Source organism: Dysidea avara, chromosome 3 (assembly GCF_963678975.1).
Source record: "Dysidea avara chromosome 3, odDysAvar1.4, whole genome shotgun sequence".
NCBI lineage: Eukaryota > Metazoa > Porifera > Demospongiae > Dictyoceratida > Dysideidae > Dysidea > Dysidea avara.
This window is the reverse complement of record NC_089274.1, coordinates 44,034,609-44,061,984: the sequence shown is the minus strand read 5'-3', so window position 1 is coordinate 44,061,984 and position 27,376 is coordinate 44,034,609. Positions and strand designations below refer to the sequence as shown.

Here is a 27,376-nt window from a genome sequence, read left to right as displayed (position 1 = left end):
TCCTCCCTTGTCACCTCTCCACCAGAAGACAATATTCTTTCCAGAGCGGTGGTTGCTAAAATGTCACAAGCCACTTGAGATAGTAATGGAAAGTTGCCTTTGTTGTCACAAAGATTATGTCATCTTATATGTTATATGTACTTCAAAGTCAGGCTTTAATGTGCCAGATAGTCAGTTCACTAATCAGGTTCTACACTACAACACCAGCCTCTATCGCTACTAGTATGCACGAGTACACATGTTTGTAAATATTCTAACAAATTGGTGTGTGTGTGTGTGTGTGACCTTATTACTTGTAAGGAAAAGCAGTAATGGTAGTTTAGCTCAATAGTGGTGTCTCTAGTGTTGCAAGAGATAGATAATTCCTGGATTTTTGCTAAGAAACTGTGAGTCCACGAGTCCAGTCCATGAAATACATTAGGCCTATATTATACGAACACCACTGATAGTCTGATCATTAGGCTTGCATTACAGCATAATTTTGAGAATTATAGGTAACTAATTTTGTGAAATAAATCTGGAATTATAGGATACTAGCATTGGTACCTACCCTATGTGCAAGACCATCTCCACATTAAACATTTTAATGCCGGACCAAGCATTAAACACCAGCACTGCTCATGTCGCTATGTAGAGTACATAGTGATGTCACATTTTTAAAGAGCATGAGATTCCCACTGAAATTAATGATGTAAAACACTAAAGTTTACTGTTTGTGGTTTTGATAGGAATGTAGTTCAATTGTCTTCCCTACCAGTGACTTCAATGTGCTGTAAAGAACAAACAAAACCATCGCTGCTTTACATGCAGGACAACTAATGCGACAATAATTAATATATTGGGAACCAAGCATAAATGTTAGTGTCCTATACTTGCTGTGTAGCATACATGTCAATAGTGCTTTAAAGTACATGATCCTTATGCAGTACATATAGTGAAATAATGAGCATGCAAGACTAATTAGTTAAACTGCATGCGAGCTAAGGCAGTTGTATATACAGTATACCTACATTACAGGTGGTGTACACATGGTACAGTTTCAGTTTCTACATGATGTTTACCTTACTGACTGTCACAAAAACTTGGGCATAATTTAAAGCCAACACAATTTGCAATTATATAGTTACTGCATGGTAAGCAAAGGTTCAGAACTTGTCAAATGCTATGCATTTTCAGTTCTGATGTTGCAGTGACACATAATACCGCTTGCCATACAAAAACCAAGTTTTAAAACACCTGCAGTGAAGTGTAATTGACCATTAAGGTAATGTATGATCCTGTAGAGTGAAAGCATGTAAGCAGGATTATAGTGAAACAGTTGTGCCAAGTCAGACGTAGTTCCTCAGTGTAAACTATGGTATCTGCATAGTTCCAGTATTGTCATTTTCAGATGCACAGTAGTATCTGTCCAATCATGCAAGCTGCCTATAGATAATGAGCTAATTAAGAGTTAATTAAGTCGTGTTTTTAAAAGGTGTGCACAAAAAGGTACTGAGTAGAAAGAAAAAAAATCTACCAACACTTGGATTCGAACCCACGACCTCTTACATGCTAGTCAGGCGTTCTAACACTTGAACAGTATGTGCTGTGATATTCAAAGGAATGTTGCTCAAGTTTTCTCTACACCTTGGCCTTCTACGCACTGCAGAGAACGAACGGAAGTACGCATGAACTCGTGACAACAATCTTAGAGTAGCCGGATGATGAGTGCTTCATTATCAGCACAGATTGTGTCAATTCATGCCAAGTTTGGTGAGTAAGTGGCGTGACAGATGGACAGACAGACGGCTTTTTAGCTTTATATATAGATTTGCAGGAATAATTTAGAATTATTGGACATCATAGGTGGCACAACTCTTTTTTTTTTAATTTAAATAAATATCAGAGCTACTAAGAATGAGAAATTGTTGAAATTATTGTATCTATAAGTACAAGTTGAAAACCTCTAAAAGACAGATATACTCTAATGAAATGGTATAAAGTAAGAGAATAATGTGGGAATGATAGGATAGATACGAGAATTAAAATAAGAATAATACGAGGAAAGTGCTGGAAGGAATAATCAGTAAATTTTGAGCACAATAGGCTCAAGCCTACTGATTAACGAAAAAAGGAGCAGCTTGGGCAGTCGAGGTGAATGATCTGAGCAAGACAACCAATCAAGAAGTAAAATTTAACACTTAAAGCATTACCTCTCGACAAGCCTCCTTGCATGGTACTTTCCACGTGTTCCATACACATGCACAGTGATGCTTTAACTATAACTTATAGAACTTTGCGTGGGTAAAACCAAAGGGAAAAGTGTACTTTAAATTTCATAAAGTATACTTTAGGGCAAACAGTACTTTATTGCCCACAAAGAGTGCTTTATTGCACCGCAAAGAGTGCTTTATTGCAATGAAGCACTCTTTGTGGGCAACAAAGCACAGTTGCCCACGTGCCTTACGTAGGTGCAGGCTCATGCCAGTACGACTAATCACCCAAGCTGGTGAAGGCTGATAGCCTCGCCACACTGAGTGATCAATCACCCCAGCCAATACGAGTTCTACCACTGGATTGCTTTTATAGACATACCTAAATGCTTCGATGATGGGTGGGAGAAAGTAACGCTGCTGTTACGTTTATTAACGTAAATGGACAAATCCTGGAGATATCACGGAAATACTTCACCATGTGTTACAATAGAATTAATTGTGGGTTACAACCCAAACCTGCCAAAATACACGATGAACATCTATCATACCAAACTACGGTGAACTACGCGTGAGTTACTTTGTTAAACTAGTTTGTGTGCATTTAAGCTGCTAATAGTTCATGCAATGTGTATTAATTATGAATCCTATTGTATGGTGAAGTTACACGAGTAGAAAGTTCCATAAATCATTTAAATCATTGCCTTGTTCGTGCTATTCGCCGAGTACTTTATTAGCATTGAGGCCACACACCAAGTGCTTTATTTTTCATATAGCACTCGTGGCTATGCTTTAACATATACATAAGTGATCATTGATAAATCCCACAATCAGAAGGGTGCTATAATGAAATAGGGTGTGAAACATGGTTCAGTACACATACACACACACTACACACACAAACACAGTACACACAGTACACACACAGTACACACAGTACACACACAGTACACACAGTACACACACAGTACACACAGTACACACACAGTACACACAGTACACACACAGTACACACAGTACACACACACACACAGTACACACAGTACACACACAGTACACACAGTACACACACAGTACACACAGTACACACACAGTACACACAGTACACACACACACACAGTACACACAGTACACACACAGTACACACACAGTACACACACACACACAGTACACACAGTACACACACAGTACACACAGTACACACACAGTACACACACACACAGAGTACACACACACTATACACACACAAGCACACACTATTATATACACATACTTTAAGTGGTATGTCCAAGTCTACTGGATGCTGGCTTTGCTCCTGCTGACCAGCATGTTTTCCTCTCTCCTTGACAGCTGTGAGTGATAGTGACTTTAAATGACTCACCAAACTGGCAGGCTGTGCAGATGTATCATCAAGTGCAAAACATTTGATGTTGTAGGCTTGCTCTTGATGAACCCTGCATAAAACAACAATTAAATTCTGAGTGTGTGCAGTACGTGTGTAGCGTATCTCTGTATATGTGTCTACTAAGTGTGTTGCGTGTAGTGTTGCCTGTGTATGTGTTTGTATGTGGTGTGTGTAGTGTGTGTGCGCGCTCATGTGTGTGTATGTATGTGAGAGAGGGTAGTTGTGAAGATACTTTGCTCACGTTGCTCTAATCTACCTAATTGTACATGTATAATGGGAAAGCAGATGCCCAATTGTCCATGTCTCACTTGGGATCCTTATGGACACAACCTCTATCTGTGATAAAAGGCACGATCTTCATGCAGTAGTCCTCTCCAGAAAGATTTGTCCTTTTACTGACTATAGCCCAAATGCTGGTTCGCTGGGTGGCAATAACAGTGTGCTACTGTGTGGCCACTAATAGAGTTTGGTTTCAGATGGGTTAGCATGTTACACCAATGGAAAAAAATCCGTTGCTACCAGAGAACAGCCAAGAAGTTATTAAATGCACACCTTTGACATGAGTCTCAGTAAGAGGCACTAATAGAAAACTAATGGTGAGTATTACTACTGGTTGGATAACAATTCATGCAAACTTTTATAACATCGTGTTTGTCTTGGAAAAAAACATTGAGCTTGTTGTGATATTGATATCAGCACAAGGATTGTATATACATAGCTACCCTGGCTTTTTGCACTTTGTAAGAATTTGTACAAAAAAATATTGCGTTTCCATAGATATACAGACAAGTACCCGGGATCGGAATCATCCGGTTTTTCGTGCTGGATCATTGTTACCAGAAGTAATAATAACTTTGAAAATATCATACAGAAGACTAGTTTGTACTCTTGTGACTACTTCCTACAAGATTCATAGTTAGTTGCTGTGCATTATAAGTCTGCTTCCTTCCGCATCGAGAGACACACCAGCCGCATCAAGAGACACACCTACAAACCAGGTCCTATTGCTAATTAACAACCCCATTTCACGAGGAAGGCTTACCAACAACTAAACAAACATTCTCACATACTAACATTTTACAGAAACGTATTGTGAATGGCGTATTTCACTATCCCGCCTTTCTCGAAGGGGGTAACAATGATCTGGCAAACGTGTTTGTATTGAAGCTAATGGGCTCACATGAGATGATTCCAATCCCAGGTACTTGCCTGTATATCTATGGTGTTTCTAATGCTGTATGAATCACTAAATCATTAACAAGTTGTGTAATATAGTTCTACAGAACCTTTACTACATGATAATGGATGATGACTTACTTGTACACCTTATTAAAGCATAATGCACTGGTGGCCACAACAGCTTCATATTCACAAGTGGTCACTTCCTTCAGGTAAATCAACTGCAACAAAACAAAAACAATAATTGTGATTGGCTGAGCAAAACCCAGTCATTTTTGCACAATCCCCAAATTCCATTTAAATGTATTTTTGTTATCTATAGTTACAAAGCAGTGAACTGCCGAAGTGAAGCCTTGGAGTATAGTGCAAACAGCAAGAATTTTGATTTGTAAAGCAACAATACGGCAAATAAAATATGGGCATTTAATAAACTCACGACTGACAACAAGCTATGAAGTGGCTCAATCATGAACTGGCAAATCCATCAAGGTATACTATATTTCATAAATTTTTCTGGGGGTATATGCAAAGAGGAAGATCATTTCAAGTTTCAACAAAGGAATAATGACAGGAAACTCTATTTCTACAGCATCGTAAATAAACACCCATAACTCACATGTCTTTCATCGTAATTATGAACAAGAAATAAAGATTTTCTGGACACATGAAACCAATACTGTATAGACAATAAAAACATGTAAATTTTTATGTGGCACGTGTATTTTTACCCAGTCTATTTCATGGCAAAACTAAATCTCATGAAAACAACTGGTTTTCCCTCAGCTGGTCACAGTTGCCCTAGCAACTGCAGTGGGGGCAGCTGATAATAGGAACTCAATGCTTGAAAGTACTTCAGAAAACTTATTATACACGCATGCATAAGTTTATGTTTATGAGAGTTGCTATTGGTTACAGTTTGGGAGTCAATGCTACATGTCACACCTCCGCTAACACCTACAGTGTACCTTCAGTGGCTCTTAGTCATGCTGCACTGGTTCTTTGCCATGCCATAACATAATCAAATAATGAGTGTCCACACAACACACACACACACACACACACACACACACACACACACACACACACACACACACACACACACACACACACACACACACACACACACACACACACACACACACACACACTACACTTACACATAGACAAACGCACACAACTTACTTCAGCAACGACATCTTCTAAACATATAAACAGCAAGCGTGTAAATCGTGGTTCATTATGCTTAAGATCACATGGTGTTCCTCCTCTCATCTCTACAGCATGATAAGGATACTCATTACCATCATAATGCCAAGTGGGAAAATTTTCTGTCCTCCTGTCAACCTCTAGATCTTCTAATTCTTCTTCACCCTCTGTTCCTTCTTTATTTATAGGCTCTTCAACATTCAGTAAATTTGTAGACTCTTCCAGCACTCCGACTTTTCCTAAATAGTACTCTGTGACTTTAATTGTCTATAGTGAAATAAAAATAAAATAAAAGGAAGATCAGAGATTAGTTTATCCTTACTTGTCCTGGGCCCCTCTCTTCATGATACTGTCTCAAATGCTTCCCAAGACATAACTCATATGACCAATATGACTCCACCTACATCAGGAATAAGAGCAGTATCACAGTGAAACAAAGTAAATGAACCTTATTTGCGTTGATCCCGTAACATAAAAATGACAGCGATAGTGTGGGGACTTTGTATCAGAGAGGTACAGGGAGAGATAGCATCATAACGATTACATATTCCAGCAGGGGCAAGGTGAGGCATACATACTTATAATACACACACTATTTTGTATCCATATCATAAGTTAGGTCTGGTTTAGACAGATGAGCCTATTTTTTGCATCACCACAACAAGCGTACTAGTCTGTTACCTTTGTTATCCAATTGTTCCATGTTGTGAAAGCTACAAACACAGTTTAGTTTTGTTACTGCATCATAAAGTCCCCACACAGTTATTTTGTCAATTATAACATCACTAATAGGGATAAGGTCCATATAGAAAACAAATTGATGCTGTGTAAAATAGTGTGTGTATTGCAAGTATGTATGCCTCACCTTTGCCCCTGCTGGAATATGTAATCATTATGATAGCAAAATGCTATCTCTCCCTGTATCCCTCTGAAACAAAGTCCCCATTTTTATGTCATGAGATTAATGCAGATAAGGTCCATTCACTTTACTTGATGTTGTACTACTTCTAAAAACCAGGCGCCCATACAATTAATACTAACTAAATAGGTAATTAATTAGTCATGCATATAATTTTAGTTTATAGTTATTACAGCTAGATAATTAGAATTTGTTAATACTGTAATTTAGCGTATTTCATAGTTCATGAATTATTTTGTAATGCAGTAATTACATTCCCTTATAAAAATTATTGCCTCTTATCAGCCTTCTGCAAGCCTGTCAATGTTGTAATGTCACTAGCCTGTCACAGTACTGTATTCTAGATTATACTGTTGTACATGTACCATTCCTGGGTATAGAGAGCAGTTATACATTATATCATACTGGCTAACTTGCCTCTCCATCAGAGGAGGGTGGACACGATATAAGCGCTACTGAAAATTATTACTGTTGATTGAATATTTCTAATACCAAGACTAAAATGAAGTGATAAAACCTGTTTAGCAACAGCCACACTAATTTATCTTGTGCTTCTTGTGACAAACGGAAGAAAATGAGTGCAAAGGTGTCCTATTTCCTGCCCGTTTCTCCATGAGGACACACTAGCGGTGTCCGCTTTCCTTTCTTTAATTCCATGGGAGCAAGCATATAGGAGGCTTATTGTATATCATAATACCTTCTTCAACGATTGTTGGGCTCGAATAAAAGCTTATAAGGTGTCTATAGAGTGCAACGCATCGATTCCACTGATAAACTTACTGCACACGTGATCTTCTATAAATTCAAGGGCAATTTACATGTCGGGAATGGCGGGGAAGAGTGGGGCAGACCGACTAAATATACTAAATGTGAAGCACACTTTCGAATGGTGCTCATTTAAACTTCACTATAGGCTTGGTTATACCATAGATAATAGAGTAAAAGGGATAGGAAACGCAAGCGATTTCTGGTTTGATTTCCGTTACGCGTGACTTGAAAGGACAAGATGGTTATGTGCTCAGGCATGGGGATTGGTGTTCTAAGCAGCGTAAATGGTAATTCAACAGACTACAGCGGGTATTTGGGCCTTTGTGGGAGATTTTGGCGGGGGGGTTCGGGCGGTGGGTTTTGTGGCGGGGCATGTCGCGTTGGCCGCGATTGTTGCGCGCTGTCGTTCTTTCGCTCATTGTGCCTCCATGCCATGCCGCTTCTTTATAGCCGGTGCGTGGCTTCCTTGGGGGCTGGTGCCATCCTAGTTCCCTCGATTACTTACTAGAGTTCATTGTAGCGAAGTTTCACAGTTGTTGGTTGCAAAATTCTGTCGTTACAACAATTTGTTTCTCTTTGATACAAGCGTAGCAGGCGTAACGGGTATGTTCGTGATGTAATACACGGAATTCCAATGGAAATGTACATATTTTGTGATGTCACGTTATTGCGTTTCCTATCCCTTATTGCGTTTCCTATCCCTTTTTAAGTACTCTATTATCTATGGTTATACTTTTAATACAAATGTATGCGCTCACGTGCGCATGTCCACCTCCTCTGCCTCTCCATCTTCCTATTATACTAAAGATTTCATTTTGCATTTATAATCTTGCTAACAAGTAAACTTTTCATTGTGGGATTCAAAATGCAGCAGCATTTACAGGCCTGTATCAGTTAGTACAGGCCTTTACATCCACACTTCAAAATGAACGAATCTTTACAGGCCTGCCACATATTTTGACTATGCTTACTACCAGTTTATAATAGAGGCATATATAAAATGCAACACAGGGCTGTTGTTCACAGTTACAGGCCTGCTAACATACAAAAACAACTAATCCCATGCCTGTACAAGACTAAATTTTTGTAAGGGTTGCTATGCACTGCTAAGGAAGCGTAACTATAATAAACCACTTTAAACCACAAATTACGCACAAAAGTATCTTCTCAACTGTTTCATAGTGTGTCTATCATGTTTTCTCGTGTGAATTGCATAGAGAAAGCCTCGAGGCTACCCTTCATTTTCATTCGCGTAAGTATGGGTAACACCCCCCTTTAACCCGAAGGATATGCTACCTCTGGTTACCTAAGAGGTCTTCAGTGTTGTTTTAAAGTTGTTAAATGTCTATAAAACCGAAAGGGAAGGCTGTTCAAGAAGAATATGAAGAGTCGCCATACCTGTATTTCAGACCGCCGAGAAGAAACCACCTCAAAGCAAGTTTATGTGTGTGGAAGTTTAATACAGAACTTTCAATTCTTACTTGCTGGCTGCTTTTATCATTTTAAACGTTTTTGCTCACGTGGGTGCGTACGGACAAACAAACATAGGTAGGCGCGCACACACGCACACACACACACACACACACACACACACACACACACACACACACACACACACACACACACACACGTTTTTACGAAAATAATTTCAGTGAACCAGATGCCTGCTGTACCATTTGAAATCAGTGATATTAGCTTGTTTATTACAGGTTTTTGCAATTGAATTCGGCGACTTTGCAGTTGAATTCGTCCCGTTTGCAATTGAATTCGTCGCTGTTGCAATTGAATTCATCCCGTTTGCAATTGAGTTCGTCGCTGTTGCAATTGAATTCGTCCCGTTTGCAATTGAATTCGTCGCTTTTGCAGTTAAATTCGTCCGTAACAAGAATGGCAGCTGGAGTAAACACGAAAACATGATGTAGCAGCTGCTACAAGAACTTGTTCAAGTACAACGGTAGTAAACAACTCTTTATAAGGCAATAATTCTTCCTCTACAGCCTATCCAGCAACATTCCAAACTCTACTACGCCATTCGCGATGGGTGTGGTCACTCGCGAGAAAGTTAATTAACTTGTCAGACAGCTATCAACTTCGCGTACTACCAGCTTCAATTACCTTCTAGTGTCTCAAGTGTAACTCTCCATGGCATAAATAGTTCATCTCTTAATGAACGGGTTGGTTTCTTGGAGCCGTTTTGTTTATGACGAATTGTAATGCAAACGCGACGAATTCTATTGCAAAACCGACTAATCAACTGCAAAACCGACGAATTCAATTGCAAAACCGACGAATTCAATTGCAAACGGGACGAATTCAATTGCAATACCGACGAATTCAATTGCAAACGGGACGAATTCAATCGCAAAGGCGACGAATTCAATTGCAAAAACCTGTAATATAATTACCACTCAGTTAAGTTCACAATAAATAACAAAACAGATACACACAAAAAGAAATTAATTCTCAGCTCTATAGCCCAGTTTCACACAAGGGCTAAGGAATGTGGTGGTTAATAATTGCGATTGTGCAACATCCGGTGTCCTTTAAAATGTATTGAAGCCTATGGGAGTGAGGTAAGAAATCTTCACGGGAGCCTAAACTGTACCGTTTATTCTTATTATGAGAAAGAAATTGTAATCTTTAGGTTGTTAGCATCACGATGGTATATAGTTTGTGAAGATTCACTGTGTTGTAAAGCAGAAAGAAGTGACTTCAGCTTGGCAGAAGACTCTAGTGACTTTGTTTTCAGCACCTAGAAAGTGTACTTAGTGAGATAAACTTTGTTACTATGTTTCTACAAGGCTGGGAACAACGCTATGCAAAATCTTATCGCAAAAATAGGAGACATTTCATCGCTGTGATTCTATCAATACTAGGCGATTATTAAACAGGCTGTAGGACCAGGTGTCCTACAGACCCTTCAGCACTTGTGCTGTAAAACCTTAATAAATAAAATAATAAATTTCACCCATTACAGTAGGTTTAGTGGGCATGTTTAGTTGCCTAATGATCCTCTATATTTATAAGAGTAAAACTACCTCACTTTAGGAAAGATGCAGCCTTTAAAACTTAAGATATCACTACCATTTGACACAAGATCGCTGATTTCTCGATCACAACACAGGGTATCTTTCCAATTTTCATGTCATTGTTGTAGTATAGTAGCTGCTATAAAAGTACGTTCTTATAAGAATAAACAGTATGGTTTGGGCTACCATGAAGTGTGAAGATCTTAGTCCCATAGGTTTCAATACATTTTAAGACCTCCCAAAGGACACCAGATGTTGTGCAACATGTAATAAATTAGTATTCATTACCATACCGTGATTCTTTAGATGGAACCTATGTTCTGGTACAGAGTGTTTTCACTGCTCTGCATAGTTTGATAAAGAGTTTTCTTGGTAGTCCATTAATCAATTTGTTAGCAATACATAATTCTACTAACCTTTTTAATTTCTTCGGTTTTTTTTTCCTTTGCCGTAGGGGGGGCTACGGGGGCTTCGATTTCTTTTCGCACACTTTGCAAAAATTGCTATAAATCCACTCAAAAATGGGAGTGTATAAACAGTGGAATGGACTACTGGAATGGTGAAATACTGGAATGGTGGAATGGAATTTTTAAAAGTTCAGTGTCATTTTTTACATCCAAATAAGTACAACTCCTCCCCTTATGTAAGCAAGTAAATAGGATTCCCCTTGAAGTCAGCTCTTTTGGCAAACTTTTCCTCACCATAACACTTGTATGACTTATAACTCAATACTTATTACTTCTAACTGTGGTTCAGTTCAGTGTGCAATGTGGCACTGCCACAATGAACTTTGGCTTAAATTTTGTTTTCTGACATAATTGTGGAAAAGGCTCATTATAAATGCTTACAAGATAGTCGCATTTCACTTTTCCCAAAGATTTTTGCTTAGGCTCCTAGGTTAGTGGAAAACACCTCGTACAGGCTCTGCCTTCTGTGTTTGCCCTTCAGTGCCTAACTGATAAAGTTGATAATAAATAAATGAATACTTCATTATATAGTAAATGTACTTTTACAATGCATTCATGCAATCAGCTAGCTAGCTAACTTTTTATCATTTGGGAACAAGGGTTAAGTCAGGTGTCTTCTTGGTATTCTCAATAAACTGTTATTGTGCATGTTCATAACTGACTTTACACCGCTATATTGGTAAACTTTGGCTATGGTGAGGTGAATTGTGCTAAAAAAGCTGACTTCAAGGGGAGTCCTATTTATTTGCTTACATAAGGGGAGGAGTTGTACTTATTTGGATGTAAAAAATGATATTGAACTTTAAAAAATTTCATTCCACCATTCCAGGATTCCACCATTCCAGTATTCCATTCCACTGTTTATACACTCCCCTCAAAAACAGCCAAGCCGTAAAAAAGAGTGCTTTTGAGGGCAGCACTCTTACTTTACAGCTTGGCTGTTTTTGAGTGGATTTATGTTATGAGATTAACACTTGTCATGCTTTGAGGTTATGTTATGATGTTAACACTTGTCAACAGGGGTAATTTATGGTTTACCAAGTGGGTGGGAAAAACCAGTTTAAAGGCTTCTTAACCACTAATTGGCTGACCTAGACAATACCAGTTAATAACCAGTTTTTTGCATTCTGGTTCACAGCACTATACCAGATTGGATCAATGGGTGGTTTGATGATAGAGTTTATGAGGTCTGTAAAATACAGTAACTAGACAACAGCTTTATGGCCTTGTTTCTTGGCACATAATTCTAACTGTCTTATCATACGTTGAGATGGTGAGTAGAATAGAGTTTTTTTCTGTGATCGACTGAACTGAAAACATGTACAATCAATAGTAGTTTAGAATTCTGAGTCTGATGATAGCCAATTGTATCACCACAACTCTTATAATGACAATTGATAAGTAGTACCACCAGTGTTGGGAGTAACGCGTTACGTTATATTATTACTTTTGTGGTAACTAAGTAATATAACGAAATACGCTATAAAAACAGGTAATATAACTCAAGTTACTTTACTTACAAATGTAACACATTACCTAAATAATATAGTTACTGTAACGAAAGTAATATTATTACTACAAGTAACAAAGTTACTAATCTCGTTAGTAATCCTCTGAGTAACGTCTAGCCACAACGAAGTAATGAAGCCTACTGAATGAAGCTTATTCACCAGCTTCTTACTTATAACCAAGATTTGCACATTGTCCAACAATGCAATCATGTCACGTGATAAGGTGGTAGCTTGACACGTGACAGCTTAAGGCTGTGGACACAAAGTAATATAATATGTAATATTATTATAGTTATTTTAGTAAAGTGAGCACTAATCCTGCCAGTTTGTTCTACGACTGAATAGATTATAATTTGATCACCGAAAACTGAAGTGGTTCAGGCAATCAAGATGAACACTCCAAGTACGAGAACAATACACTTATAAAACACCTTCGTGCTGTATTTTCTGTACATGTATAGTAGTGTTTAACTACACATTGGTAAATGTTCTCCACACCTCCCTCCAACAAAAATGGGTTATAAGGAGGCTAACCTGAATTCAATACAATCCGTAAATATATAGCCTTTATCTCATTCACAGGCTTTTGTGTAGCTTAAAGCTGGTTTGTTCACATGAATGTGTGGGCAGATATGACAAGATCATCCCAACCAAAGGGCACACATCTAGTTTAACAAGTATAAGGAAAATTAGGAATTTTAAGTTCGATTAGCAATCATAGAAAAAAGTAGCAAAACAACGGAGGTCACCTACATCTGGAGATATACATACTAAACTGAAAAATTAAATGTTCACTAGTATATACGTATCTGCAGGTGTAGGCAACCTCCCTTGCTTCTCAACTTTTTTTTTCCATGATCCCTGTAATTGAACTTTGTAACATTACTGGTGAACCTGCACAAACTACATCAAAATAAAGAACGTCACTGGAGTTGATGTTTCATCTGAACACGCACCCCAAATATCAATAAATCAGTCAGTCAGTCAGTCAGCAGAAAATTTATTTAAATAATTTTTTACAGCTTCTGCAGAAACCTACGTATCAGAAGCATTTTGGACCACACTGAAGGAACTTTTGGGCTCAGTTATACCTAACCAATACTGCCAAAGCCCATATTGTGAGGCTGGTTTTAGGGCGATATCTTTAGCCAGAAAAGCTGCAAATCTTCTTGATTCCTAATACAACAGTTTTAAGGTGGCGGTTACCTCACAATTTCCGGTTTGAAGGATATTTTTAAAATTCAGTTGTAAACACATTTGTAGAGCTATGAGAAAGCAAATACCGTTACATCGTAGACCAACTCTTCCTCTACTTACATGATGATTTGTACGGCCATTAGATGCTGAACTATAACGCTATAGAGCCAATTGTAAGAGCATGCAAAAATATTTTCGGCATCAGTTTACGCAAAGCTTGTTGCACATTATGGCGAAGTAAAACGTGTAATCTATTCTTTAGCAGCATAAGCAAGGCACAATCAACACAACTTCAGCCTATGCCAGGCTGAAACACAGCTATGGGATTTTGAAACCCTATTGGCCACCGCGAAGGGACCTAAAACCTGCTGTAACATCGACAGGCAGTACAAAAATCTTTTTTTCTCGACATGCGGCCCTGCTACAATAACCAATCGCTTATTTTACGCTAATACAGAGGTCTCCCTCACTAGTATACAAGAAAAAACTGACGCAGAAAGTTGTGGCTAACACTTTCGCATACCATAAATTTCGCGAATCCCAGTGAACAAAGGTTCTAAACTACTCTACTTACTTTAGTGAATGTCCTCTCACTATAGTAACAAATTTCTTCTTGTTACAAGGCTATGGGCTTAGTACCTCAGCTGCCATTTTAATTATTACATAAACACTAATCACATGGCATAATAAATGAATTTTTGTGGCAGAACGTATGGCCTTGGCTTCAAAACCAGGACTTCCAGATAACTGCCACAGGGGTTGAAGAAGCCTTACAAAGTTAATTGAACCGGATGATGGTGGTCATACACAAACAAACCCAGAAAACTGTAAACTGTTTCAAACCTGATTGTAGGGCCTGAAAGAACTAACTTCATCAGACTTCTGGGCTACTGCTGTTGATATAAGCAATGATATTCACACGTGTAGAAGGCTTCAGTTGTCAAAACTTTGGTTAAATCACTGGCGAACGAACACACTGCTGTCTTGTGATTAGTGCTATATGGAGCATGCCTTTGCCAGTCGACTAGTCTCACTATCCTGCTAATATCTTCAAAATTACGTGCCATAGGCCATCAAAATTTGGTACAGGCATTGGGAAAGTGTGCCTCTAAAAGGCTACAGAAAGATTTTTCACACGATCTTTGTTTCCATGGCGTTTTACCCTACACGGAAGCCGTGAAGATGTATTTTCTCAAGCTGTTATACTTTTATACACAATTCGGACTCTGTCATATTTTTCTACAAAGTAAGAAATGTTTGTAAGTCAAACAGCTAGGCACTGCATTGCTCCATTGTAGAGAAATAAAACGGAGAAGGCTGTAATTTACGCAGTATGTATCCTTGTAAAGAAATCAATCTATCTCGAACAATTTTATCTGGTAATGTAGATGGTCTTAGGTTGGTTAGATACAAATTCCTGTAGAATTCGCACTATTAGTTAGCACTTAAACATTTTCAATTAAGCATGTGGGTGGAACAGGTGCTTGTTTAATGGGAATTGTATGACTTACTTCAACACCACCTTAAAATCAAATCCCACTGGTTACTTAAAATCAAATCCCACTGGCTACTTAAAATCAAATCCCACTGGTTAGGTGGGTGAAACAGGCGCTTGTTTAAATGACTTTACATAATTACTTCAACACCACCTTAAAATCCCACTGGTTACCATAACAGTTTCTGTCACAGTAACTGATACAAACAATGAGAACACATTTGTACACAACATTATGAAACAAATAGCAAATAGACAATTTATCTGGGAAAACACAACAAGCCATTGTCAGGTCAGCCAAATGACACAGAATTCCCAGTTGCTAAGAAGGTGTAAGAAATTTCCCGGCCTTGAACAATTACAGTAAAATTCTTCTAAGCAGGTGGGGACACACAGTTGCCTTAGTCAACTAGCCCACTATTGGTCTTTAAGTGTTCTACAGAAATATTTGTGACAATCACAAAAACACTATACAGTACAATGGGCTAAAATAGCTGTTTGTATTGGACAAGTGAATTACTCTATTTACTAGTCACTATCCTACCAGCTAGATATCTGTAAGAGTGTTACCACACACATACACACACTACACACATACATACCCGATAAAGACACTGTCCAAGGGAAAATAGTGGGGTTAGTAGTACTATAGCATCAGCATCAGAAGTTGTAGCATCACTATCAGACTACAATGTAACACACAAATAAAGCACATGTATCCATCATAAACCATTCTATGTGTGCATGTGTGTATGTGTGTACATGATTAAATGGTACAGCTACTATTAAAGCATACTTTGAATATTTGAGGCATTATTATTCAAGGGTGGGAAGGCAACATAAAATAAAGTGTCAGCAATCACATATTCAGTAATTCAATCATGACAAGAAGGCTATAATATACACTGCAAGTACACAGATATAGGTGTAGCAACCCAGGGGGGCAAGGGGCCTTGCGATTTTCTGATTGTAAATTCAAAAAATTGAGATATTCTAATAGAGCAGTCAGTTACTCTAATAAAGCAGTCACAGTATTCAGAGAAGCAGTGTAGCAAACTATGAAGTTGTGAATAAGGATTTTACATGCTTTATCAATGATACAAACTTTTATTATTTTGGTGGAGGGCAGCCATTCTTAGCAGGTGTTGACCTTTTTTTTTTTTGCTCAACACCAAACTAGAGTCCCCCTATCTAATAATATCGCGCTACACCTATGAGATACTCACTAAGGATTTTGATATTTCAACAGCAAAAGTCGATACTTGAGTAATTGCTAAGATCATGTGATCCATTATTATTTTATCAGCTCACATGATGCATTTGTCATCAAGAAGTGACACAGGCAATTTGATATTGTTCTGTGCCAGGGACAGCACACTTGGGTACTTTGGTGTGTGTAACATTACTGTAATTTTAAAGAGGTAGCTACAAACTGCTCATACAAAAAGCATGTCACATACAGTTACAAGTAGCTAGTATTCGTAAGTACTCCCTTTATATGGCACCGTAATGTGCATTAAAAGGAACAACAAATTCCACTACCCTCAATACACAAGATGTACAAGAATGATGTTACCATTCTTGTTCCCATTACTAACAGGACTTCTCATCTCTGTCATATCTACAGATGAGTAACTTAAGAACAATAATGCTTCTGTACGGACATAATAGCCATATGGTGTTTATACTACAATTTTAAGAATGTGTTGTGGCCACTAATCAAAGTACAGTAGGTACCATTTGAAGTGCACTAGCATGTGATAGGTGGATCTGAAGAGGAACCTCTTGGCCATGGTTAGGACAAGATTTACACTAAAAAATCGACTGGGAACTGACACCTTATTGAGATACAAAAAGCCAGTAGGTACCTAAAAGATAAAAACTATATACTTACACTTTACATGTAGAAATTGCATACTAGGGTGAATGTATTAGAATAATTTGTGCCAATATCAAGTAAAGCAATCATATACTCTAATAGAACAGTCAACTACGACTACAAATTAATTAATAGCATATACATAGTACTACAGAATAGTACTAAATATCATATTATTTTTCATGTGGTTGACAATTCAACTTATTGATTCAATTCGAAAGTGTAAATACAGAGTACATCAGTAACTGACTGTTATGTTAGAGTGTTTGACTGTTCTATTTACCTATACTGACTCACAGGAAAAGGCAGATTTACTTGCAGACTACTTTTCATCCGTGTTTACCCACGAAGATACATCTCATATCCCAGACCTAAGTGGTGAAACATTATCTAGTATTCCACAGATTGTAGTGCATTCAGATGGTGTAGCCCAGCTATTATCTAAGAACAAAGCACCTGGACCTGATAACCTTCAAACACGTTTCCTACAAGAAGTTGCATATAAGATTGCACCAATCCTTACTGTTATCTTTCAAGCGTCATTAGACCAAGGTGTTTTACCAAGCATTTGGAAAACAGCAGCAGTTGTCCCAATTTTTAAAAAAGGTGCCAGATCCGATCCAGGCAATTATAGGCCAGTATCCTTAACTTGTATTTGCTGTAAAATCTTAGAACATATTGTATATTCCAGCATTACCAAACACTTACAGTACCATGAAGTTTTATGTGATGGACAACATGGATTTCGACAGAAACGAAGCTGTGAATCACAACTGATCACCACCATTAATGATTTTGCCAAGTGCCTTAATGAGAAGAGTCAATGTGATGTCCTTCTGTTAGACTTTCGTAAGGCCTTTGACAAGGTACCTCATGCACGCCTTTTCCAAAAACTTCACCATTATGGAATTCATGGAGCACTACTACTTTGGCTTAAATCTTTCTTAACCGATAGATCATAATATGTCATACTAGATAACTAAAAGAGCCATCCAACCCCAGTATCATCGGGAGTTCCTCAAGGCACAGTGCTAGCCCCACTGCTCTTTCTATTGTATATAAATGATTTACCTTCTCGAGTACGCTCTAAAGTAAAGTTGTATGCCGATGATGTATTACTCTACTCCTACATTAAATCTGAATCTGATTGTCATGCATTACAAGAAGACCTAGATGCTCTCGCACAATGGGCACGTATTTGGCAGATGGAGTTTAACCCCAGCAAATGTGAATTCTTGAGAGTTACCAATAAGAAAAACCCCATTGTATTTAATTACTGCATTGAAGCTGTACCTATTGCCCAAGTTGCTCATACCAAATACCTTGGCGAAACAATTTCAAGCAACCTTTCATGGAATGAGCATGTCCAAAGGATTACCAACAAGGCCAAACAAGTAAACAACTTTTTGTATCATAACTTACGCGAATGTCCTACTCACATTAAATGTAATTGTTTCAAGATTATGGTTCGTCCAATCATTGAATATGCTGCGTCTGCTTGGGATCCCCACACCTTGTTGAATATAAACAAGCTAGAATCAATTCAGAGAACTGCTGCTAGATTTTGCTTTAATGACTTTTCAAGATATTCAAGTGTTACTAACATGTTGTCTTCTCTTAATCTACCATTGTTACAGGCAAGAAGAACCCAAGCTAAATTAAGTACTTTTTACAAAATAATTAACGGATATTTGATTGTGCCTACAGATGATCTTACCCCTAAACTTTCAAGTTTAAGGAGTGGCTACTATCACCAACCAATGACTCTAATTGATGCATACAAATTTCCTTTTCCCCATCAACCATCAAATTATGGAACCAACTCCCTGCTGATGTAATTAATTCCTCTACCCCTAAAGAGTTTTGTAATAACTTAAGTAACTTTTATGATCACACCTGTGCGTTATAATCTTTTGATTGCTGCACAGTAATAAATATAATATCAGGGCCTGAAATTATGTTTTGGAAATGATCTGACAAATCCTGCTATTTGGTCAGACATACTCAATAGTACTGTACAAAAAAAATCTAAAAGTGCTCAGACATTAGCCAAAAATGGTCAGAAAATGGCAGATGTCTGTCCATAATTTCAGGCTCTGTAATATAATAACAACATTAGAGTATCATGATTATCTACAACTTCATTGTTCACAATATCACCAAGGCCACAAAAACTTAATTATTACTGTACCTGTAACAACACAGTAGTTGCATTCAGCCTTCAGTATATAGCACAAAGAAGTAATTGATGTGGTAAGGAAAACAGCAACATGGATGAGGATGAGAAACTAATTATTAAGTCTATGTGGCCTAACTGCAATAATAGCAATGATGTCACATTACTAGTGCTGGTAATATCGATACTATTTCACTAAAATTTAAGGGTGCTCACGGCTATTTGAAGCCATACAACATGCACTTTTTGTATTGTTGCTTATACTCACATAATGTATAAAATGAATCCATATGCTACTTACGTTGGAAGTGCTTCTCTTTCTCTTCAACACAAACCAAACAGAATTCTTCTAGCCTATACCATTTTATAACTATGCGTAGTTCTTTATGAAGCGCTTAAATCGAAACTAGTCCTCCATGTTTCACAGTAGCGCACTGGAAACCACGTTGAACAAACTTCAGCTTATAACTCACAACTCTATGTTTAGTATTAGTACACAGCGTACATAGAACTTAAGTTAGTACTAAAAGTGTGCTACACCATTCAAAACCTCATGTTCTCGGTGCCGTAACTCATGAAGCCATAACGCTACGGACAAAATCTAAACATAGACCTCTGGAGAATTTATCAGCAAATCTCCCTACAAACTTTGAAGCCTTCACGGCCATCACTAAAAAACTAGTTGTATTTTTAGTAAACATGTGCAAAGATTGCGTGCGCCCAACATTATTGATACAATAACCACACAAATTCCTATTGACCGCAATCACCAACTTTTTAAAATAACATGTCATAAACGCTGTTCTAAACACAAAAAACTCTGTTTTCTCTTCTTCACACACAGGAACAGCTTTTTGCTCAGCCTGGAGTCTCCAAGTCGCTCTCGGATAGGTTACGCTAGGCATGCCATCATCAGCAGCTTGTAACGCCTTGTGATTCCAGCTGGTAACATTGTCCCCTACATAAGCAGCTTACAATTACAATACTAACACTAACTACCAGCATACCCTATCACTCGAGAAAACAAGGCACGAACGCATGTTGCCTACAAGCGAAAAGTGCGTTCACACTTGTTGCCTTAAATAACACTTACTTTTAGATTAATTCATGTTAGTGTAACTGTTGATCCATCAGACAATCATTTGCTAACACTTCAGTGACGATTCTGAAGCGAAAAAACATGCTATTCTTCCTCGTGTTCTCTGGCGCAAAACATGTCCGCTTAACACGGATACTACAAGTATGCGTAGTAATGCCAATTATGATGCAATAGCCGCATGTGGTTTCTGGGCTGACACTTAAACGGCTTCAAATATCAGCGAGCATCCTTAAACAATATTATGTATCATTTCACTGGTACGTGTACACCACGTTATCACCCAATCTTACTGACTAGGATTGTACCAATATTCTAGTATCAGTATCGGCACTGATCCAACATGAAATGTCAGAATTAGTAATCGTATAGCTGCAGGCTTCAACTATATAAAATTCTCATTAAAGTGTTTTACATTGCTACTTGCTACAAAGGCAATGTGCAGAGGCTGAGCACTTAAATGTGCTAGCAGAAATGGGCTGCATTATAGTATGTACAAGTTGGGCTGGATCCTAAAACATGGCTAAAAATGAAAAGTGGTTACAAGAAAAATCAGCCAACCAGTGGTGACAGTAACAGTGTCAACCACAGACATGTGTGGTTTGGCTGAAGTTTGGAAAAGATTGTAATGAATAATTCTATGGCTTTCCCATAGGAAATATATTGATTGATTGTAAATATTGTGTCAGGCATTTGGAAAAAAGATTTTCAAATATCAACAGTACTGTTTAAGTAGAGATCCCCAAAAATGATGCGCGAATGACGCAGGCGGCCTAAAATGCTGCCTTTAAAAAATCTAGAAACACCTCTATGGAATAATATTAGCTTATCTAACATTATATACACAACAACACTTACAGGGAAAATCACCAAAACTCGAATTTTCATCTGACTGCTACCAGCCTACCTGCTTACCTACCTGACCACAGTCGCAAGGCTGCACGCCAAACAAAGCAGCTCACAGCCACCATTTTATGTCACGATAACAAACTCACCAGTGGTATGTGCCTTTTGGGGTTCCGATGAGCTTGTACCCTCTGCGTCTTGTCTTTTCTTTTATCTTTAATCAGGCTGATCGTCTTCTTGTTGCAATGAAACCATACCAAGGCATTAATTTTCCCTATCGACACTTTCCTTGAGCAGCATAATATTTAGATGCTGTAAACTTATTAAAATATTTACACTTGGTAGATACCTGTAACTTCATGATAGATTCAATGCCACGCCTATCAATTAATTTAAATGCAATCTTGGTTAATCGAGCACTGAAACCAAAACCAAACCTCTTAACAATCTATCACGATGACACAGCCCATTATTATTGGCCTACAGTAGCACAAAATATGAAATAGTGACACACACCCTAGTAGGTGAAGGCTATACAGCAGTCACCCTAATAGAACAGTCACACGTGCATAGCTTAGGGTTGGGCGATACTGAAAAAGTGCACCATGCTACATCATGGAAGCATTTATCACGAAAATCGATATTATTGCGATATTATAGGCTTACTAGCATTTAAAAATTGTTAATTTAAAAATGAAGTAGAGATCTATGCAATAAAAGTAGTGAAACAATAGATGAATGATGGTAATACAGCATAGCTCAGTGGGAAAGTCCCTACTTTGGCATTGAGCAAAATATGCCAAAGTAGGGACTTTCCCACTAAGCTACGTTGTAATACCATCATTCATCCCTACTTCATTTTTAAATTAACAATTTTTAAAATACTAGTTTGCTTAGTTTTTGCTGTAGCACAGCTAGCTACAATGTAACTTGTGACTGTTCTATTAGAATATCATACATGACTGTTGTATTAGAGTATATCTCGAGTCAGCTAAGAGGTGTGCAGCTAGCTAGACCAATAAGGGGTGAGGTCATCTTGTTTACTGTTAAGTAAACAGTTAGATTGTTAAGAGGTGTGGTCCCCGTACTCTATTGCTATTAGTCCACCTAGATCTTTATTGATGGGCGTGGTTGCAAACCTATCGTGAACAGGATCTCAATCACGAACTTGCAGATATCTAGCTAGTATATCACTGGGACTGAAGCACTTCTGAAATCCAGCTCTGAAATAATTCTGTGGCGTCTATATATGTTGCTGAAGAAAGTGTTGATACGGAAAATTAATGCCTCGATATGGTTTTGTTGGATGAGGAAGAAGACAAGCAGCCTGATTGAAGATAAAAGAAAAGACAAAGCGCAGAAGGCCTACACTCGTCGGAACCCCAAAAGGCACATCCCACTGGTGAGATTGTTGTTGTGGCGTAAAATGGTGGTCGTGCGCTGCTTTGTTTGGCCTCTAGCCTTGCGACTGTGGTCAGTGAGGCAGGCAGTGAGACTAAAACTCGAGTTTTGGCGATGTTTTTTAAAATTCTATATCATGCCACCTGTGTTTTTTTATATTTAATGCTGTTTTATTTTACGTATATGGACTAACACTATTCCGTAAAGGTGATTTTCGTCACGTAAAATGTCTCTAGGGTGATTTTTAAAAGGCGGAATTTTGGGTGGCGTGTGAAATTTTCTGGGAAATCGGTACTACCATACCATTTGATAAGAAAAATCATGCTGCGTATATTCATATGTACAAGTTTTGCTATGGCTTGTATTGTTATATCCATCCCATAAACAACTATTAAGCTATAAAAGCACTCATAGTAACACTAAAAATTCGTGCAATAAAGTTATTATCGACCGAAGTAGCCTGCTGCCAGAGAGGTCAGCCCTCCACGTTTACAACTTTCTCTGCCATCAATAGTTGTTGAACTGAGAGGTATAGGCCTTAAGTGATTTAATACCGGATAAGAACATTTTCTTGTTGTATAAGTAAGACTACTATTAGAAACACACTATTGTAAAGCACCAGCCCATAAGCATCATATGGTGCTTCTGGGTTCCTGTCTGAACTGTTCTATTAGGGTACCTAAATGTTCTATTAGAGTATATTAGCCCCATGTCTAGGATGTAATTTGGTACGAAGCCATCATTTTTATCAGTATCCCATCCATAAAGTACTCAGGTGGGGAAAGATAGGTGTGGGGCTAAGGGGCTAGAAGACCTAGCCAATATAGTCTCAAACATGTTTGAAAGATTTAGTACATGCTTGGCTTGCTCAGCAGAAGTGCTTGGCTTTGTCCCCTCCTTTCAAGGAGTGTGTACAATCAAATGACAGTCAAAATTAGATACTTGCTAATGTTATGAATGACTCCATGGGAAATCATATCCGAGTTAATAATAAAGTAGAGCAGTACAACTGTCAATTTGCTACCACCATCAAAGTCAATTAGTTAATTATATACATTATTTTTACTACATCAAAAGAATTTTCAGTAGACTGGCACTGCCCCACTCTACAGGGAAGTCCCTGCTCTTAATTATAGTCTAAATGATGCAGTTTACAGAGTTTGTTAGCACTTTGCTGCCCTACTCATTTCACTGCACAGTAATGCGTAATACCAATGATTGACTTTTCTCGCTTCACACAGTAGCTTTCTCTCTGTTCAAACATGATGAAGAAAGAGAAAGAACACAAAGTTAAAGTGATTACTCCTAGTTAGATTTGTCCTTGGCTAGGGAAGAAGATAATCCAGATGGTTAGTGCTGCTACTAACAAACCTACTGATGTGACTACTCAGCTAGACCTTCCTTAAGATAGAACTAGATTTGATATATTGCTGGCTAAATGTTTTGAAAATAAGCACGGCACGGAATACTCATGAAGTGCCGAAGACACTGACATAATCCAGATGCTTAGCTAAGGTCCCAAAGTATCCCCTCTTATAAACTGTTCAGAATAACTTAACAGTATCTATGTCAAGCAAGTTTCACTGAAGCACACAGTTATATACATACTAAGGCTGTACAAAGTGAGCATTATAAGTATTAGTTAAAGCACCATGTATACATGGAATATAGCATGAAAGTATGGTCAAGTACAAGGTGGAGACGAGCACTCTATTGGTTTCAAGACCTTGCCCCGAGTGATTTATTCCACATATAGCAATATATTTGATGCTTTACACATTATCTGTTATGGGTTTCACCTTCACTTAGTCCAGTACCTAGACCTAGTAGTGTTAATAACATAGTACAAACCTCATCAGCTCGTTCAGGCACATACATACACTGGTACTTCTCATTTCTCAGAGTAGTCATTATGAACGGATCGCTATCATCATCTGTGATGTCTACACCTTCTCCTCTAGCTTTCTGCTACACAATAGACCCCATAATAACACATGCAATTAACTGTTTTTACCTCAATCGTCAGCGGGCTATCTTCTGGAAGTAGACCAGGCCAAGACACATCAAACAGCACGCTATCATCGAATACACCTAGCGAATCACCGTATGACCTAACTATGAGTAAATATATTATGAAACTACTAAGTAAGCAACTCCGCAACATGACTTGGTTCTTTATAAAGCGCAATCGAATTGTAAATTCATAAATGTATTTATAAATATGTATTTCTTAATTATGATTTTTCACTTGATTGTTCTTTTACTGGATTTAGCAGATTTAGCAGTTTGGCCTTCTAGCAATGTCTGTGTTTCTATCAGTTTGGCCTTCACTGGTAGCCTATAGTCCACTTGTCTACAAGTATATCTGGCAACAAACTCATCGGAACAGTTGAAGAAATATAAATGTGAACCTGCTGACACTTTGGCAATGTAATGATCAATTTTCCCTTTTCCTTTTCCCATTCGTGAACCGATGGGCTTTCTGGTGACAGGGGTATCTGCTTCAATCTTCCACATTTCAGGTGTCTTGCTGTTTCTCTTTAGTGTTACACGGGCAGCCTCAATAGCACAAGCCTTGATAGGGCCATCCGTGGTGGAGTAGATAAGGTACTTGAATCTTTTAGCTACTTTTTCATTAATACCAGCAACAGTGACTTGTGGTGTAGGTCGTGCACGTATCCATGAACCAGACTTCTTTGTACCTGTCACATAACTTCTGTACAAAATCTGTGATAATTACACACTATTTAAGATATCTATACTTCAGTCTTCATTACTCACACGGAAACTAAACATTCTTGAAATCTTCACTTGTGCTTAGTTGTAAAGCGCGGGGTAACATTCGAGTGCGCTTCAACTAGGAGTAAAACTTTAACTTTAACGCCTTCAGTTTTCATCCCTCGAATTCTCAGCCATCATGTAAGCTATGCTTGTGGTATGCTTGCTAGCGTTCATAACTATGATATTTGTGGTGATCGCAAGTAAATTAACCTGCTGCTTCTCTCAGGGGTGGAAGGTCGAGGAGTCGAGAACGAAGACGCAGGAGACCGCCATCCAGAAGCCCAATTCGCAGCAACAGAGATAGAAGAGACAGGGACAGAGATCGTGACCGAGAGAGGCAAAGGGAGCGACAAAGAGAGAGGGAAAGAGATAGAGGCCGACGACCTAGAAAGTCGCCTTCCAAAAGGTACACTTAGCTCTGGCGCCTACACTCTAAATAACTCGCACCACCCTTTTTAGTTCTAGCAGTTCGTCCCGTTCCAGTAGTTCAAGTAGCAGTAGTAGCTCTGCGAGCAGCGGCAGCAGATCGAGTAGTAGTGACTCCTCCAGTTCTTCCAGTAGTAGCGGTAGCAGCGCGAGTAGTGCCAGCAGTAAAGCTAAAAATGGCACTGAAGCAGCCAAGACAAAGCAGAATGGAGTAAGTTTATTGTGTTACGTTGAACTTGTCTATTTGCTAGTCATGTAGGAAGAGAAAACAAAGTCACCTGCTCATGTTGAAATGGAGGTGACTACATCAGTGCCAGAAGAAAAGGAGAAAGCTCAAGCAGGCGCAAAAGAAAGATCACCGTCAAGTTCACCAGAGCGGCGTTACAGTAAGTCACCTTCGCCATCACAGAAGAGGCGCTCCAAGTCACCATCAGCTTCTCCTAAGAGAAGGAAAAGAAGCCCAACTCCAAAACCAACGAAGGTATGCGTCAGTAAGTTAACTCGTAATGTCAACAAGGGACACGTGGAGGAAATATTTTCCAACTACGGCAAAGTGAGGTCTATCGATGTACCACACATCAACAGTATATCACGAGGATTAGCCTATGTTGATTATGAGACTTCAGAGGAAGCTGAAGATGCTCTCAAATACATGAATGGTGGTTGGGTTGATGGGCAAGAAGTGAGTGTGCAACTAGTCCAACCTCTTCGATTACCACCACCCAGAGAGAGGCCACGACGTTCGCCACCACCAAGAGCTAGAAGACGCACACCTCCACCAAGATCTTGGAGAGGCAGTCGAAGATCACGGTCCCGGTCCCCACGACGAAGAAGATCTGTTAGCCCAAGGACTCGTAGACATCGGCGACGTAGCAGATCAGGCTCAGCTGGATCAAGATAGTTGTATTATATTATTGCTAGTTGTATTAGTTTAAAAACTGTGTTGTTATACATTAGTGTATTGAATTGAATGTATAAAAACACTACTTGCACAATTTAAAAAAAAAAGCATTACATTTGCACCATGCCTCATATAGTGTGATAGCACCATATATTAATATACAAAGAAGTTATTACAATATTAACACCCTTATAAGACCTCAGCAAGTATCAGGAAGTTTCCAGCTTCCTAAACAATTTGATTAATTTGGTGTTTAGTTTGTTCAGTTTGTGGTTCGTGTCTGATCCTGTAGTCCCAGAGTGAACAAGTACTTCAACCAGTTGAGCAATGTCCTCCAGCCTATCATAACATCGTTGGCAGTGAGAGTATTCAATTGAGTCGGTCTTCATTTGTCCTGGAGGAAGTGATAACTTTAATACCAATACCCAACATAGCCACTTTGTTTAAAATTATCCCTTCTGCATTTGCTAGTGAAAGTAAGGGAAAACACTAAACCTAACCC

At 38.5% G+C, this 27,376-nt stretch overlaps 4 protein-coding genes across 5 annotated transcripts in view; 1 reads left to right on the top strand and 3 right to left on the bottom strand.

Moving 5' to 3' along the window:
- Positions 1-24,977, bottom strand: part of LOC136251164 (endoplasmic reticulum lectin 1-like) — a 38,826-nt gene extending 13,849 nt beyond the window's left edge. Inside the window, exons 1-7 of the mRNA XM_066043559.1 lie at positions 24,781-24,977; positions 24,618-24,734; positions 15,971-16,054; positions 6,305-6,382; positions 5,959-6,249; positions 4,915-4,997; positions 3,466-3,646 (exon numbers count right to left, since the gene is read on the bottom strand). Coding sequence (XP_065899631.1) covers positions 3,466-3,646; positions 4,915-4,997; positions 5,959-6,249; positions 6,305-6,382; positions 15,971-16,054; positions 24,618-24,734; positions 24,781-24,930 — 984 coding nt within the window. The 5' untranslated portion in view covers positions 24,931-24,977. The remainder of the gene's footprint in view (positions 1-3,465; positions 3,647-4,914; positions 4,998-5,958; positions 6,250-6,304; positions 6,383-15,970; positions 16,055-24,617; positions 24,735-24,780) is intronic.
- On the bottom strand, positions 24,938-25,683 carry LOC136251166 (large ribosomal subunit protein uL16-like). Its single transcript, XM_066043561.1, has 2 exons — positions 25,548-25,683; positions 24,938-25,493 (listed from the first exon to the last, which is right to left on the bottom strand). The coding sequence occupies exons 1-2, from the start codon at positions 25,560-25,562 to the stop codon at positions 25,011-25,013; spliced, it is 498 nt and encodes a 165-aa protein (XP_065899633.1). The 5' UTR covers positions 25,563-25,683; the 3' UTR covers positions 24,938-25,010.
- LOC136251165 (RNA-binding protein with serine-rich domain 1-like) lies at positions 25,541-27,069 on the top strand. The gene is made up of 4 exons (XM_066043560.1): positions 25,541-25,685; positions 25,774-25,953; positions 26,007-26,184; positions 26,233-27,069. Coding segments are annotated over exons 1-4 (1,002 nt in total). The 5' UTR covers positions 25,541-25,683; the 3' UTR covers positions 26,875-27,069.
- LOC136251162 (serine-rich adhesin for platelets-like) overlaps positions 26,940-27,376 on the bottom strand; it is an 8,237-nt gene continuing 7,800 nt past the window's right edge. Inside the window, exon 7 of one of the 2 annotated variants that reach the window (XM_066043553.1) lies at positions 26,940-27,268. In XM_066043553.1, coding sequence (XP_065899625.1) covers positions 27,084-27,268 — 185 coding nt within the window. In that variant the 3' untranslated portion in view covers positions 26,940-27,083. Of the gene's footprint in view, positions 27,342-27,376 lie in introns of both variants that reach the window. The other variant, XM_066043554.1, reaches the window with a different exon arrangement.

Coding starts and splice junctions, on each gene's coding strand:
- LOC136251165 (XM_066043560.1), top strand. Junction 25,954..26,006: donor AGAAAGTCGCCTTCCAAAAG/GTACACTTAGCT, acceptor CACCCTTTTTAG/TTCTAGCAGTTCGTCCCGTT. Junction 26,185..26,232: donor CCAAGACAAAGCAGAATGGA/GTAAGTTTATTG, acceptor CTAGTCATGTAG/GAAGAGAAAACAAAGTCACC.